General features: G+C 49.5%; 1 protein-coding gene across 1 annotated transcript in view; it reads right to left on the minus strand.

Moving 5' to 3' along the window:
• Nucleotides 1-16,957, minus strand: part of ppargc1b (peroxisome proliferator-activated receptor gamma, coactivator 1 beta) — a 72,819-nt gene extending 55,862 nt beyond the window's left edge. The window contains exon 1 of the mRNA XM_026185389.2: nt 16,722-16,957. Coding sequence (XP_026041174.2) covers nt 16,722-16,802 — 81 coding nt within the window. The 5' untranslated portion in view covers nt 16,803-16,957. The remainder of the gene's footprint in view (nt 1-16,721) is intronic.
• Between the last annotated feature and the right edge of the window lie 539 nt (nt 16,958-17,496).

Consider the following 17,496-nt stretch of genomic DNA (forward strand, 5'->3'; position numbering starts at 1 on the left):
AAACACACACACACATACACTCACACTCATAATTACCAAAGCTCCAAATATACGATCCAAAGCCACGGGGCTTCACACACTCCTGCAGTCAGCCAACAACATTATTCTGACAAATAACCTGTAATTCCCACCGCTGGCCGGCCGCCAACACAAAGCTTCATTCAACCCCCCCCCCCACACCACACACACACACACAGTGACAGCTAAAGCAGAAGTCGGCTGTTTGATGAGTAATTTGCTGCATTTCTCAGGATAAAGCAGGCCGGTTACCTGGAGGCAGCAAAGCTAATGTGTGCTGTTGTGAGTCTGGAGCCTTTTGTGCTTTTGTTTAACCAAAAACACACAAAGATCCAAGAGGGAAAAATGTCTGGAACGCTTCATAAAGAGCAGGAAGGAATCGTCTTTAGGTGAAGCTCAAAGGAAATCCATAAAGTCTGAAACCACGGCCTCAAATCAGATGGCTGGGAAGACACCGTTTGTCTCGGCACATCACAACAAATATAAAGGAAACGATCCTCGATCGTTGCGTTCTGCTAATTATTCTCACCTGTCTAGGTGTATTTATTCAGCACTTGCAGGCTCGAGCCTCTTCATACTGTAGGGGTTAGGGTTAGACCCAGACCCAGCAGTCTTAATAATCATATCACCAGGCAATTGGCGGCATTGGAAAGGAAAAACTCCCTTTTAACAGGAAGAAACATCCAGCTGAAGCAGGCTAAGGGAGGGGCAGCCATGTGCCGCAGCAGCCTCCACCCGAGAATCACTGAGTTCATGTGTGAAGCTGAGCTGAACGAAAGCTGGCGCCATGGTGGTGCAGAGTGGGGCTGCCACGATTAGTCGACTAGTCACGATTACGTCGACTATCAAAATCGTCAACGACTAATTTAATAGTCGACGCGTCATTTGAAGCTTTGTAAGAGCGTAAAAGACGCAGGAATAAGTAGTAGGATTTAAGAGTGTATAACGCACTGAAACAGAAGATGGCAGCACTGCATGTACAAGGATGCCAGCTGCCATTAAACCCCGAAGAAGAAGAAACTGTGTCCCAGAATTCATAGCGCGGCCCTGCTCAGTTTCCAACAATGGCGGCAGTTAGTTAGTTTTAATGTTACTCTTATTATTCTTTCTGGATCGCAAAATAAACGTTTAACATATTTTCAGACGAGAATGTAGCTGTGTAAACTTCAAACATCTGCTCAGTTTATCAGGACACCACATATTTTCAAAAGCGCTCCGACGTTTTCGGAGACGTCTGTTACCCACTAGCTCGATAGCTAGCCGGGGTTACAGGTTCATTAGAGCCGGTGAGAACACCGGACTCCCGGCAAATCGTTTTCAAACCCACCGCCGTCTTTCACTACTCAGGTTAAACATGATATATAAGTCACTTAGATAACTTAAAATGTTATTGTTTGGCTTTTTTCCGTATTTTATTTGTTCCTGAGTAAATCGGTTTGGCTGAGATTAAAGTTATAGTTTTTACACAGCTGAACAAACGTCAAGCAGACAACTGATTATCAGAACTGTGAGATGCTCGAGAATATACTCCGGTGTCCTGTTATATTTTAGATAGCAAGGAGCAGACGGCTGAGTTTATTAAACTCCACCGAAACAATCTGCAAACTTCATTAAAATTTAATAAACTATCATCTTGTCTTTATTTTTAGTTAGTACAGACCTTAAACACTTAAAGCTAAAAGCTAATGATAGTTATATAAGAGCAGATGCTGCTGGTGCAATAAGCTGTACGTTTTACGTCCAATGGATGATGATCTGATTAGTCGACTAATCACAAAAATAATCGGTGACTAGTCGACTATCAAAATAATCGTTTGTGGCAGCCCTAATGCAGAGGCTGGCCCTGTCACCTCACAGGAAAGAGGTCCTGATTTCAAACACATGCTCATTAGGTCAAATGGAGACTTCTAATTGGCTGTGGGAGTCCGTGTGAATCGTGTCTCTATGTGTTAACCTTGTGACAGACCTGCAACCTGTCCAGGTGCCCCGCCTCTCTGCCAATGACAGTTCACAAAGGCTCCAACCAAACCACCCCCTGAAGTGGAAGAGGAAGGATGGGAGGATGGGGTCATTCTCGGCCTGTAACACCATTGTGCTCACTCTGTCCACATACAGTCGAGGACAGAAGGAAGCAAGGACAGGAAGAAGGAAAGGTAAGTAAAAAGGGTGCCAACAGAATGACGGATGAAAGAAAGAGAAGAACAGCAGATAATCAGAGGCGGAATGAAGGAAAACTGGAGAAGCAAAGGTAACATCAACATGAGCTGTGAGCAGGGAAGGAACCAAAGAAGGGAGGAAGGATGAATTAGACGCACCTGGGTCAAACACAGAGCTGCTAGGAAACAAACGAGCAGGTACAGGTACACACACACACAGAGAGAGGGGGACACTTCTTGGGTTTACTACGCCATATTGGCTGCTTCTCTCGCCTTCTGCGTCTCCTTGGAGACGGTCAGTGTTGCAGAGTTGGTTGCCACACACACACACAAACACACACGCATAAGCACTATTAATTATCTCCCCTCGCTTTCAAATCTGTGAATCGTCTCCAAGGAAGCGGCCGAAGTGATGAAGACGAACAAAAAACTACTGTGTGTGTGTGCACTGAGGCAGACCTTCACTGCTCTCTACAGAATTAAAAGCAGAGTTCCTCTTTCTCTCTGTCTCTCTCCTTCTAACCTTCCTTTCCTCTCCTGTGGCCTTACTTCCTCCCGCTCCTCTCCCCACTCATTTCAGCTGTGGTGCCCTTTCCCCAGAGTAACCCCCACCTCCACCCCTCAGCTGTCCATTCTGCTGATATGCAGCAGTCATGAAGGTCAGTGAGCTCTTTGCCTGAAGGACATGCTGTCAGTGGATGCAGCGTGTGCTGCTATGCAGTAAAACATGTAAGAGCTTAGCATGGAAACAGTGCAGCTATAAATACAGCATGCAGCCTTCCCCTGCACCACCCGCAGGTGTAGCAGACTTCACTGAGCATGTCAGAGGGCCTGGAGTCAGCTGAAGGCTCTCTGTGCCCGTCTTTTATTTATAGACCGCCATCAACAGCAAAGCAGCTCGTGACCTCACCTGTCCTGACAGCTGGTTTTGAAACGATTTACTTCAGTTTTCAGTTAATACTTCAGCCAATCACAGACCAGACTGAGACAGCGCTACACAGTATTAGAAAGAGCCACACAGTCCCTGTTACTGCAGCCAGACTCACACAGACCAACACAGATGTGCTTTCCAACATTCACACTCGGATCATGGTCCAGTATCTCTCAGACCTTCTAATTGGACTCCTCGACCTCCTGAGCTAAAGCCACCCACAAAAAAGTAATGGTAATAAAATCTTTTTATCATAATATGTCCAATGACTTCTCTCACCCCAAACTCTCAAATTCTATGCTCAGTTGCGCCAACAAAAAGCTCGGCCTCCTTTTCTGAGTGCCGTTGGGAGAACTCAGCTGACTGGTGCTCAAATCTGTTCCTGTGTAATCTTTACTTGTGTTCTGCATCCTCACATACGTCTGAGCAGCAGGTGTATACGCCTCCCCTTGGGGGAGGGGCTCCAAGCCATCTTGCATGACCGCGCAGCTTTAAAAGTTTGTGAGTCCATGAGCAGGTGATTACAGTTAATTAAAAGAAGATCGCTCCGCCCACAGACAACCCAAACTGTAAGTGCAGAGTGATGGAGGAGCTGTGTTTACAGTCACTGATGTGGATGATGCAGCAGCTCTACGTGTCCTTCTCATGCTGAGCGGTTGTGGGGTTACAGACTGCCAGTCCACTTAACCCTAACCCACTGTACCTTCATGAATGCTTAATTCTACTTTCCACTGCGGAGCTGAAGCCCGTTGAGCTGCTGGCATATTCTCCTTCAAGAGCTCATCTGCACCAAGCAGCCAGGAACAAGCTTCCACTCAGAGATCAGCAACAACATGAATACGTGTATGACGGTCAGCGCTCACTGCGTCCACACTAAAACACTGACTTCAGAAAATTCAGACTGGATTTACACATCAGCCAATCACAGCCTCTGGCTCTGCCTCCAGCTCACACAATCACTGTGCAACGGTGATGCTGTTGTGCAACACAAAAGTGAAAGACCATTTGTCTGGTGCTACTGCTTTACCTTTTTCACCTTTGATCGGGTTTCATAAGATCGCTCTTGCACACACACGCACGTAGGTCAGACAGTGACCTCGCAAGCACGAAAACAACCACCGCTTTTCAGGCACGTCTTTTGTGCATGCCAAGTGCTCCCACACTGAAATAGAACAGAGAGACAATCACACACATGCAAGAGCTCAGCTATAAATAGCCTGTGTGTGTGTGTGTGTGTGTGTGTTACACCCCGGCCTAGGCAACCGGGGTGCAACGTAGAAAAACAAAGATAAGGAAAAAAAAACACACGGGAAACAAACTAAAGCTCTCCACCAAAATCCCAAAACGAAAATATCCCATGACGAAAGTATTAACAAACCCATTCACAACTATTTACAACAGACTATTTATTTACAACAAAAACACCAAACTATTTACAACACGGGGGAGATCGCGACCATGACATACTGAAACACAAGGCTTAAATACATAGAGGGAGCAATCAGGAAATGGACCACAGGAGGGAAACACAGCTGGGGCAAATTAGAACTGACGAGACAGGGAAAATGTAAACTGAACACACTAAGATAACACAGACTTTCAAAGTAAAGCAGGAAATACATAACAGTCACGCAAAAACAAAACACTGACACACCGAAACGTAACAGTGTGTGTAAAACATAGCAGCAGATGTGGCTCTGCAGCAAGCTCCATCCGTCACTGTCAGGAGCGTGTACATGTAGCATCACGTGCACGGTGAAATGCAAAGAGAGGAAAAATAAAAACAGAGCTAAGCATTAACGTACCGCTGCTTTAATGTTGACTCAGCACACACACACACACACATAAGGTACAGGGCTTGGACCTTTGACCTTGTTCCTGCCTAACCCTAACCATGGACCCATCAGCCACTGGTGAAGGTTTAACGCTGTTAACGGGCACATCAGTCAGTGTCCATACTAACACTACAGCTTCCCTCCATCCGTAACTTCCGTTATGAACGAGAATCAGAGTGTGTGAGAGAAGCTGGTTTGTGACCTGTGTGTGTGTGGTGTGTTGCACGGTGCACGTGACGGAGGGTCTCATGCAACAGCAGCAGCAGCAGCAAAGCCATATAAGGTAGAAAAGAAAGAGAGAACCAAAGACAGACTTTCTGTGACCTTTGACCTGGTTTATCTCTAAATTCGGCTCTGCAGAGGTGAACCTGCTTCTATGAGGCTGACCCAACAAGTGTGTGTGTGTGTGTGTGTGTGTGTGTGTGTGTGTGTGTGTGTGTGTGTGTGTGTGTGTGTGTGTGTGCCCGCGCATGGGTGGGTGGGTGTGTGTCACTGCAGCTGTACCAAGCACAGAAAGCAGAAAGTGTTAGTGTGTACATGTGTGCTCATCATCAGGCGTAAAGCTGCAGAGCTTTGAACTTCCCAGCTGTCCCATCAAAAGATCTGCTTCCTCTCTGTGTCTGACACACACACACACACACACACACACACACACACACACACACACACACACACACACACACACACACACAGATCTTTTTTTTTCTGCATCTGTTCCTGTCACATCTCCTCTACCGGTTCTGCTGTTATGAAACAAGTATTTTTAATCCTTCGACAGGTAAACTACAGATTCAATTAAAGTAGGAGAGAATAAATATGAAGCTTTAATGATCCCAGCAGGATGCACAACAGCAGCATACACCGAGACGTTAAAATGATCATTAGATTTTTTCTTTTCACTGCAGAATTAAATTCATATTTAAATATAATACTCTTCTTCAACAACCTTCTAAACCAGGAGCACCAACCACTGCAGTTCCTCGGGTGTCCAGCAGAGGCAGCAGTGAGTCAGTCCCACAGACTACCACGTTAAAATAAACATGTTTACAGCCGGACACAGAGGGTTTTAGCCTGTATAGATAATTTCCCTATTTATAACGGCTGTATGCATTTCAAGTATTAGGGGCATGGCCTCTTTGACTGACAGGCGGATGGCGATGCAGGCAGCTGTAGCTGCTAGCTGTCATGCCAGGCTTCACCTGACCTAAAGACTGTGTTCGTGTTATCGGATAACTCTCATTCAAATGTGGTCTCTTAAAAAAGAAACATCATGGTGTCCAAAAAGCTCAAATCAAAGCTGCAAAAGGAGACGTCACAAACCAAAGGGTGATGTCATGGTTACTGACATCACTAATGAGCTGCTTGTGCAACAAACAAGAGATTGCATTGTTCATATTCGGGAAAATTATTCATGACTCAAACAGACACTGTGGAAAACAGACTGTCAGTGTCTTCAGACACCCGTCACCTGGCCTTCACACACACACACACACACCTGTCCAGCGTGTGTGTGTTGAAGAAGTGTATTATATTTAAATATGAATTTAAATATGAATTTATTTACTGCAGCACTTTCAGAGCTACCTCTGTGTGTGTGTGTGTGTGTATGTGTTGTTCATAGTGTCAGAGCGACCTTCACGGCACCAGCTCACACTATTACTACACTACCCTGATTCCTCTGTTTTATATACACACACACACATAAATCTCACCGTCACCTGCGGAAACGCACACTTTGACCCGGTGGGATGGACTGTGGCTGTGCGGCATGTCACTCTGTGAATTTGCACATTTGTGGGTGTTTGATGTGTGAGTGTGTGTTTGTGTGTCAGTGTGTGAGTGTGTGTAGGATGTTCTTATGCAAGCGTTAGTCATCCCTGCAGTCTCTGTACCAGAGTACGGGAGCAGATCTGCCTCCAGTCAATCATACACAGCAGGAGTACTTACTGCAGTACTGCAGTAGGTACTCCTAGTACTAATGCAGGGATTGATTGACAGCTGGCGAGTTGCTGTGTTACCTCAGAGTTCAGAGAGAACTTCAGGGCCGTGTCGCTAACTTCCCAGAATCTGGAATCATCCGGCAAACCTGCACTTTTCTCTGCAGCTGTTTAAACATCCCACTCCACACTGTGACCCCCTGCAGTCTATCACAGAGTTTTTAACAGAGAAACGACTGAGGTTCCACCTAAGCTACAGCTCAGCGACATCTATGCCACCTGGAGTCATTGCATACCCCCCCAACAGTGCTTCCTCGACCTCAGTCGGACACATCCAGCACTTCACCGGCTCCAACATGGCTGCCAAAGAGAGCATTACATCACCTCAGAGCTCTGTATGCTGCTGCTGTATGCTCTGCATACTAACGTGCAGGCAGCCATGCAGAAACAGACCCTGGATTTGAAAGGACTTCTGCAGGAGACCTTAAATGAAGGCGAGGGCAGTTTCCAAGAAAGCTAAAATCTGTACGAATGGAGGTTCTGGTGCGCTGGTGGCTACAATCGAGGAGGCACACCGCCAGCGAGCAGGGCGAGCACAGAAAACTCCAGAAGGCTTTTCTCCGATGGTTTCCGAGGAGTTCACACACTGAATAAAGACCCGGACCACGGCCACTGCTTTTTGATTGCACCAGAACACACACAAACACACAGGGTGGAGGCGGTGCGCTACGTTATCACACAGTATGGGAATAACAACATCCAAACACACACACGCCACAAAGAGAGCAGGAAGGCCGGCTCTGACCGCGGTATAAAACAGCAGAGAGCCAGACTGGGCCAGACCAGTACTCCAGCACCCACTCATCGATCCGTGTTAAACAGAAGTGCTGCAGAGCCTGTGGACTAACCAGGTCAAATGATTAAATATGGGACCCGCTCGGCAGCAGGCCTTCCTACAGCTCTGGTGTCCCAGTAACGAGCAGACAGAGCGTGCAATAAATTTGAGTGCTTTTGAGCGCATATAGTCAAGCTAAAGCCCACATTTGATTGACTAAACATCCATCACACACACACACGTATGTGTCATGGTAAGAGAGTGTGTGTGGAAGTGGTATACAGGAAAGAGAGGAAATAATGAAAGGCAGCTCCACCCAGGAGGCCCCGGCCCGCCCTGCTCCACTTGCGCTCCAGAAGTCCAGGTGGTCAGTGTCAGGACGAGCGTTCACTGTGAAGTTGCGTGATGCTTCGTTTCGTTTCTGCTAAACTTCAAATTATTAGTTAGTCAATCAGATCACGTTTATTCACGTGCACCAGCCAATCACCACCGAGAGTCCGATGGGCTGACCCGCCCCATTCGGCATCAGGACGAATGATCACCATCACCCCCCACACACACACACACACACACACACACACACACACTCAGCTTTATGTCCAACTCCCACGGTCACCATGGTGATATATGTATGATTTCATTCAAAACAAGAGGATGAGATTTAGCCCAGTGTGACTGATTTATGTGTTTTTAGATCAGGAGGCTAACGGCGTTCTCACAGGAGTAATAATGTGCATGTTTCAGTTTCTGGCTGCACAAATCCAAAAATAAAATCAGCCTCCAAACTTTGATCACCACTTGATCATAGCCTGGCTCAGGTAAACCCAGCTGAGTAAACTCAGGACACGAAGACACGCACAGCTACTCGCTCACGCGTGTTTCGACACATATTCGGACAAACAGGAATGTGGCCCATTACTCCATTGCTTCATACCAATAACCAGGCTTGTGCCAATAGCACGCCCGCCTGATTGTGCAAGACTCACAAAGGTTTCAGGTACAGACAGCGTTGGCGTGGTGCTGGTTTGTATGTGCCAACTGTAACACTGTAGCAGTAATGATGTCACCACAAACTCTCAATATAAACATGTAACAAAATCACTTACACGTGTTACCGATACTTTATTGATTTTAATCACGATCAGCGACAGCTGTTACTGAGTCAGCTGCTCCTCACTCCTCACTGCAGTGTGTGTGTGTGTAACATAGCACTGGAGCACTGAGCTCTGCGGTCACGCAAGCCTGAGCAGCGTTCAGGAAGTGGGTCAGTGAGAGAGGCAGGGAGGGAGGAGTGGTGAGGAGGTTAGTTAGGAAAGGAGGGAGCATGTTGGGGTACAAATGTGAGCAGAACATGAAGTACGAAGGAGAAGAGACTGGAACGTTTCCCTGTGGAAAACAATCCTGTTTTACTGGGAGCATGTGCTCACACGTTACACACGCATGCTAACGTTGTGTGTGTGTGTGTGTGTGTGTCTTTGCATCCCAAAGAACACTGAAGGCCTCACCCTACTCTCTCTCTCCTTGCCGCATGCAGGTAAGAGCCTGCTCACTTACAACCCACACACACACACACACACACACACACACACACACACACGCGCACACACACACACGCGCACACACCTAAAGTTTCCATCACTGTCCTGAGCCTTTCAGTGAAAGCAGTGGGTGTTTATGACCTATTATGTTACATCACACTATGGTGAGACTGCGTCACAGTTGCATCACATCTGGACTGCCAGAGCGCCGCGTTTCTAGTTCGTGATGAGTTCCTGCATCGGGCGGCTAGCCGGCATCTGTGAGGTCGTACTCACAGGAAGTCGAGCTGACGGCTCTGAATGAGGCCGATATCTGTCCTGTGAGGTGACAGCAAGGACACGCATCTGTCGCACCAAACCTATTTATAACACACACACACACGTACACACACACTCCTCTCTATTACTCTACTTTAAAACCTAGTCCTTTTATAGTTATTTTTAATTGTTGTTTCCTTCTTGGATAAAAGGCACCAAAGTGCGTGTGTGTGTACTGAACCATATCTGTGTGCTGACTGTGATGGCTTGAGTTCCTCAGTAACTGAGCTGATAAACAGTGTGCATGTTCACATCAGCCTGAGCACGCCTTCCCCTGGCACATGGTTACTACGGCTATATGCCATGCAAGCGTGTGTGTGTGTTTGTGTGTGAGCACTCTCTCCGTGCTCGTTTACACCATGGCATGGAAATTTCCTTTAACCTTTTCTCTCGTTTACACCAGTGCCCTTGAGAGTTGTCACACACACACACACACACACAGCCTACGTGGCGATAGAGGGCCCAGCCGTCCTGTTGATACTATAAACTGTGTGTGCTTAGCTCACAAAACCATCAAATCTGCTTATCAGTCAGATGATTATTACTACAAATACTACTACTAGTCACAGTACTATCAGCCTCCTGCTTACAATTACTACAAGCACACAAGTACTCGGCCTCCTGCTGCTGTGTGTCTGACCAAAACAACACAAACCAGTGCTTCACACGTTACAACAGCTACATCAAACAAGTACTTATATTACAATCACGGCTCAAGAGTTGGGAGTTCACCTTGTAATCGGAAGGTTGCCGGTTCGAGCCCCGGCTTGGACAGTGTCGGTCGTTGTGTCTTTTGGCAAGACACTTCACCCGTTGCCTACTGGTGCTGGTCAGAGGGCCCGGTGGTGCCAGTGTCCGGCAGCCTCGCCTCTGTCAGTGCGCCCCAGGGTGGCTGTGGCTACAATGTAGCTTGCCATCACCAGTGTGTGAATGGGTGGATGACTGGATGTGTAAAGCACTTTGGGGTCCTTAGTGACTAGTAAAGCGCTATACAAATACAGGCCATTCACCATTTACTACTACTAGAAAGCAGCTTCTAAAGCTTCTACTACTCAGTGGAGTACTCTTGCTCTTGCTGTTTACTATACTGTTGCCAGTACTTGTTTCAGTTGCCACAACTTGTATCAGTTGTACTTCGTGTGCTGCAGTATAGTATTATATTTATACTATGCCGCTGCAGAACTACTGCAGTATTTTGTAGGTACTTGTTAGCAGCAGTGAGGTGACTTTTATCCCATGAGAAGGTTCAGTAAGGTGGAGCAGCTGCTGGGTGGTGCCGGTGCTACAGCGTGGTTCAGTGAGGAGTGAGCGAGCACTGGATGCAGACACGTGTGATTGAACGGAGCTGAACGCTGCCGTGCGCCCTGAATGTCCTCTGCTACAAGGAGAGCGTATGACAGGCTGCCTCGCACAGGTATGAATACAGGTGTGTACAGGTGAGATTGTGGCATGCCCTGTGGTACGCCTCGGCACAGAATACTTGAAACTTCCCATCATACGCAGCTGCCGCCGGCTGGGAAAAGATGTGCCGAGGCTAGTCCAGAAGTGCCGAAAGTTATTACTGCGAGCACTACGACACGAGTGACGGCGAGGAGGTGCAGCTTTAACTCGGTCCAGACGCTCAGAATTAAAGAAGCGCTGATCATGCTTCCGATGACACGTTGGCTCAGGTATGAATAAAATACAGTGTTTGAAGCCCGGGGTTTCACAGAGACGTACTTTTTATCACACAAAGCGGCTCGCCCTCTACTCTTCTTCTCTGATGCTCGCAAGGCCTTCTCGTCCTATAATCGGATGCACATGTGTGTGAAAGTACAAGCGCGGTGATGCTTGAACTAAGGAGAAGACCTGTTGTTGTAATCTCAGCCAGTAATCCTGCTGGATTACAGGACGGCGCGACACTCGGGTACCAGGGTGCAGCTGATGTTTGTGTCCTCCCATCGCAGACATCTTTACAGCTCCATACCTCCGAGTCGACGCCAGCCCAGCCAAAACATTGGCAGCGTGACAACGAGAGAGAGAGAGAGGTGCCCAGGCCTCGCCGATCAGCAGCAGACACATTTCACAGACAGAGCCTCACCCACCACAAGTCTGAGCTCAAACCCAAACCCAAGCATCGTCAAAGCCTCTGCAGTGCTCACGCTGCATGAAGGTCCACTCGGCCCGGCAGCAGAATCTGTTTCCTAAATGTGTCACATGCTTCCTCCTGTACAGACGGCAGGCTTCACACTGTTCTCGTCACCTAACTGCCTTCATTTTAAAAACAGACAGGCCTCGGCCGTGATAAATCAGGTAAGAGACACAGAGAAGTTGAAGGAAGTAGGGCAGGCGGTGAACTCTGCGACCTCCGGTCCTCCATGTTTCCCTCCGCAGCCCTGAGCTGGAGGCTGGATTCCCTCTGCTTCACCTTCCTATCAGCCTGCTACACAAAGCCACAGCAGGAGCAGGTGCACAAAGAAAACCAGCCTCACACTCATGTTGACACTATCAATCCCGACACAGAGTCCGTGGGAAGAATACAAATCACCTGTACAGGTTAGATAAGGACGTTCATGTGGAAGCATCCACGCTCAGGAAAATTTAGGAAAAAACCTCTGATTTTACAAGGAAAGACATACGCACGCCTTACTTTACCACAGGAAACGTCCTGTTCCTGGCATTAAGTAAGGACCACAACACCACAATCAGATCCTCATCAGGCTGATTGTGGACCGCACAGCGCACGGCTCACAGAACCAACGAACAGCTGTGGAGCATCTTCTTCCTCTCTGCACGCCGCAGGACCCCCGCCGCCACCACAAGCACACAACTTCACAGCCAAAGACCTGCAAACCTGCCCCGCTCAAACCTCATAATGACACCAGGGTCCTGTGTGCCCATAATTCAGCTCGCCTCATTCACGGTTACACTCAGCATCAGCATCAGCTGACTCTGAAGTGACAGAGTGAAGCCAAAACTGGTTCAAACTAGAAGTCAGAACAAAGCTCCAGTCCCAAAGGACATCCCTGCTTGACCTGCTGCAGTCCCGTGGTTACTGTTTTGATGGCTTGTGATGATTTAAATGGAGTGATGTGAGCTGAAGCTCTGAAGGAGCCAGAAAAACAGAAAAGCTGAGAAAAGTGTGAGCTATGGCACAGCCTGTAAGGCAGATCATCTGCATTAAAGCAACAACCTGGAACCTGGCCCCAATGAACAGATTTACACGCTGAACATGTGCATGTGAGAGAGGATTGCTGACACATTTATTCCACTACGAGATCCTCCGGAGAGCTCAAAGTGACCAAAGCAACCCACAGCACGACCAACGGCTCTCAGCCACAGCTTCAGGAGGAAAACGATGCGCACGAAGACAGCGGACTCAAGTGGTTAAAGAAGAAGCTCTGAGCAGCTGTGAGGTCAGTAAGCCTCTGCTAGCCCCGTTTATGGAAACTGGGCTAAAGGTGACGCTGCCTCAGCTACTCCAGCGCAGAAACACAAAACGGCACATTATGAGGAGGTACGCTCGCCCGGCCTGAATCTGGAGGTCAGTGCTGATTATCTGCAGGAATATGTGACACCACTGAATGACCGTGAGGATCAGAGCACCTGAACACTCAGGTGAGGCTTACGCAGCATTAAAATCACCAAAATCTCATCTGTGATGCTGAATCCTTCATTACAGAGAGACCGCTCACCTGCAGAGCGCGCGCACACACACATGCACACACACACAGTCGTTGAAGGTGGCCAGGCTCTGAGGCGGATTCCTGATGAACCTCGGAGGGATTTGAGAGGAAGAAACCAAATTCCCAACACACACACACAACAGGAAACACGATCCACACCACCATCAGCAGGTCTGCTCTCATTGGCTCGGAACCTGCCCACTTACCGCTCATTTCCTGTGCCCTGAACTCGGTCTGGCAGGTGTTCCAATAGCCACACCGAGTTACTGCAGTGTATATTAGCAGCATGGTAAACACACACATCGCTTCTGGACACACGTTGCATCTAAAACTGCCGCTGTGTGTGTGTGTGTGTGTGTGTGTGTGTGTCTGTGCGTGTGTGTGTGTGTGTGTGTGTGTGTGTGTGTGACAGGTGAGTCACTGCAGGGCTGCAAGCTGAACACACTGCACTGCAGCACTGCACATCACGACTCCCACAGACAGATAAAAGAAGGAGAATGGCCAGGAGAAATGGAGAAAACCTTCAGAGATGTAGATCCTGTCTGCTTCTGGATGTGATGCCTGCATCCATCGCTGCCCTGGAACTTCAAAGCTCACCTCTGTCAGAGTCCACCTGCAGACTGATGTGGTTTATGTCAGGTAGGCCGAGCATCACAGGAGGAACACACCTGCTCTGGTTCTCATGATCTCCACCCTTCATCACTGCTCCTGTCAGCTATTTGTGCACTGACGCCACACACGAACTCAGAGGCATGGTGGCAATGGGCTAAATCTCCATGAAATGAACACGATAAACAGCACAGAGCGATTTTCAGCTTCATCACAGCTCTCATGTGGCTTTGGGCCCAGAGGAGGCCCAGAGTGCTTCACAGAGTGTGTGTGGGGCCTTTTTAAACTCAGCTGTGAGCAGCCACTGATCCTTTTCATGATGTTAACCACACAATTGAAAGCCTTCACACCAAGAATGGTCCAAACTTCAGCTGAGAGACTGTCTGAGCTGCTTCCTGCACAGCACCAGGTCAGCCACGAGTGTGCTGCTGGTTGGAGTGGATACCTGAGAGGACGTCCTGACGCTCCGCGTCCTCGAGCTTCAAATATCTGGAGTCTGAGTGGAGCGTCTCACCCAGCGCAAACACAGCGGTGAGGCTGGTGGGGCACGTCTGCTCCAACCCTAAACTGAGCGCGTTCAGACTTTTCTGCATGCTTCAGGATTTATTTCAGGAGCACAGAACGGTTTTTACGACGCCCACAAACAGGTGCAGCCACTTCAGTGCCCCGTGACCTCAAGACACATGCAGTGAAGACGGGAACGTCTGCCTATGTGTCCCCCCGTTTCCTGACATCAGTCGACACACATGACTCTCTGTGGCTGCAAGGTCACAGTCGCCAAGCCGAGCTAATCGTTGACCAGCTACAGTGAAACAAGGTGAGTGTCCTCGAGCCAGCCCTGCCCAGAGTCCAGCTGCAGCCAGCTGCTCATTTTACACACCTGATCCAGCCGGCAGCCTGATGGCGCTCAGCACCGACTCACCCGCAGCCCCTGCAATTGGGGTTGGCTGGCTGGCCCGGGCGTCCACAGTTCATTTAAGCTCTGAACAAGCTGCTTGTTGCGCTCTCCCAGCACACGTCAGCTGACTCCGTTTGATCGAAAATCACATTTTGCAGTGAACGTTTTTCCAGCTGAGAGCGACCTGTCTGCACGCCGCTCGCTGGGAGGAAACACTGAAGGACGGCATCAGCCTGACCTTTCAAACACTGAGCCGTCTGCTGCTTTGCTCATCAAGAACTCAAAGCAAACTGGGGAAATGCTGTGGAGCAGTCAAAGTTAGTGAAACAGCACACACAGAGGCTGCAGCAGGCAGGGAGCAGGTCTAAGACAGGCGACAGGAAAAGGAAATGACAAGCTTGAGTATGAAAAGAGAAGAAGAGAAGCACGAGGAGGTGGAGGAGGGGAGGAGGCGGTGCTGGCACTCGCCTACGTCACGGTGACGCCCCCTCCCCCCCTCCCTTCCTCCACTACAGCTCACATGACTGCAGCGGGCCTGTTCTGTAACTCCGGTCACGAGGAGAGAGTAGTATTACAATGAGCAGCCGGCAGGGGCGAGAGCCATCCACACACAGTGAGAGAGAGAGCAGCCTGCTCCAATAACCTCAGTGAATATTAACATGTTCATGCACCTCAGAGCACCGGCACCTTATCACTCTGTACAGGACCCACGTAGGGATAGCAACAACCACCCGATTGGTTCGTCTGCTCTTTATCTCCAAGGACTCTGCAGCCCAGCCTCGCAGGACACACGTCCACATCGCTGTCCCCGCCGCTCCACGCCAAGCTTCGACTCCATTTTGTTTCAGAGCAAACTTGTTCATGTTCTGATCGCACGTTTCACTCTCAGTTCAGCCGCACACGCTCAGAAGCACCAGAGACGTGTGGCTGCTCACAACAACACGGCTCAAGACTGCAGAGTGTGTGTACCAGCTGGAGACACACACGTAAACATGTCATACACACAGCATGGACACTCACACACCAGTACACACATGTGTGGGATTATATTTACTATGATGTGTGTGAGGGTTGCCCCAGGCTGTGTGTTTGTAACGTACTATACTGTGTGTGTGTGTGTGTGTAACAGTGTGTGTGTGTGTTACAGTGTGTGTAAAAGTACATGTAAGTGTATAAATAGTCCACAGTCTCCCCTGTATACACACACACACTCACAGTAACCTGCTTAAGCTGCCAATCAGCTGTGACAAATCCCCCCACCGCCCCAGCCTCAGCCTGATCATCTCCACTCACACACGCGCACGTGCACACGCACAAGGACAGACGGAATAGTTTGCGCGTGTGCCCCGCACGCAGCAGATGGAGATCAGAGCCGATAAGTTCCGGTGTCGCGTGAGAATTTTTCATTTCAGGGGCGTGCACGAGCAGAGTTCCCTCCGCGCACAGCACGAGGCTGCTCGGATACACGCAGGTCCACTCCACGCATCACCATCATCATCCTCACCCCGATTCACCGGTGACCTCTCCCCCTCACACACACACACCAGTTTAACGGGAAAAAAAACACCACGTGACCCAAACAAACGTTTTGTAACGCGCGGTTACGCAAAGCCTTACAAAACGCTCTGAGTTCACCTGAGCGGAGCCGCGCGCCCTTCCTCGCTCACAGCACCAGCACCGGATTCGGCACCGGGACCGGCAGACCGGAGCGGGACGCACACAGACAGGTCCCCAAACACGGACACTATCTTGCACACACACACCAGTTTTAATCCCGAATATGACGAACAGTTCACGCGTGAGGACACAACACGTGTCCCGGTCTGCGTGCCGACAAGAAAACTTCCTCCAACACTGCGTCAAAGTCACACACACACACACACCCGGACCCACGCGCATGCAGACTGGGTCGGGATGCCGCCGCTGGCTCCCTTCACGCGCCCCGGTCCGCAGAGCTGCATGTGCACGGACGGTCTCTCACCTGGCTGCGCGAGCTCTCTGTCAGGTAACTGAAGACGAAGGACGACAGCTCCTCATCCAGCAGCGCCGCGCAGTCCGCCATCTTCCACTGAATGAGGAGCCGCGGAGCCGGGCGGAGAGTATAGCGGGAGGAGGAGCAGCGGCGCGGGAGCGCGCCTGCAGGGGGCGCCTCTGCTCACCCGCACACCACACGTGCGCGGACCGCGAGCGTCAGGATCGGCGTACCTGAGCGCCCACACAGGGACAAACATGAGGCCCGGGACCCAGAGGCGGCCCCCGGGGGGCTTAATTTGTGTGGCGTCATTTGCCCGGACCCCGCTGCTCTCTCTCTCTCCCTCACACACACACAAACACACACACAGTAACACTCTCTCTCTCCCTCTCTCTCACACACACCCATACACACACAATAACACTCTCTCTCTCTCTCTCTCTCTCTCTCTCTCTCACACACACACACACACACAGTAACACACTCTCTCTCTCTTCTCTCTCTCTCTCTCCTTTTCCCTCACACACACATACACACTCTCTCTCTCACACATACGGTAACACACCTGCTCCTCACTCTGGACTCTTCATAACTTTGTTTTGAAAAGCACAGGTGTGGACAGCATCCTGTGGCGGTTGCCAGGCAACTGTAAAGCCAACTTCTGTCAGTCACTGAGTCAGCCTGCTGCCATTGGCCGAAGGCATTCAGGTGAGGGCCTCGGCGCTGTGCCCTGGTGCCAGTGATGCTGCAGGCTGGTGTTACCGACACTTTTAATAATTCCAGC

This window comes from Astatotilapia calliptera, chromosome 2 (assembly GCF_964374335.1).
Source record: "Astatotilapia calliptera chromosome 2, fAstCal68.1, whole genome shotgun sequence".
NCBI classification, from domain to species: Eukaryota; Metazoa; Chordata; class Actinopteri; order Cichliformes; family Cichlidae; genus Astatotilapia; species Astatotilapia calliptera.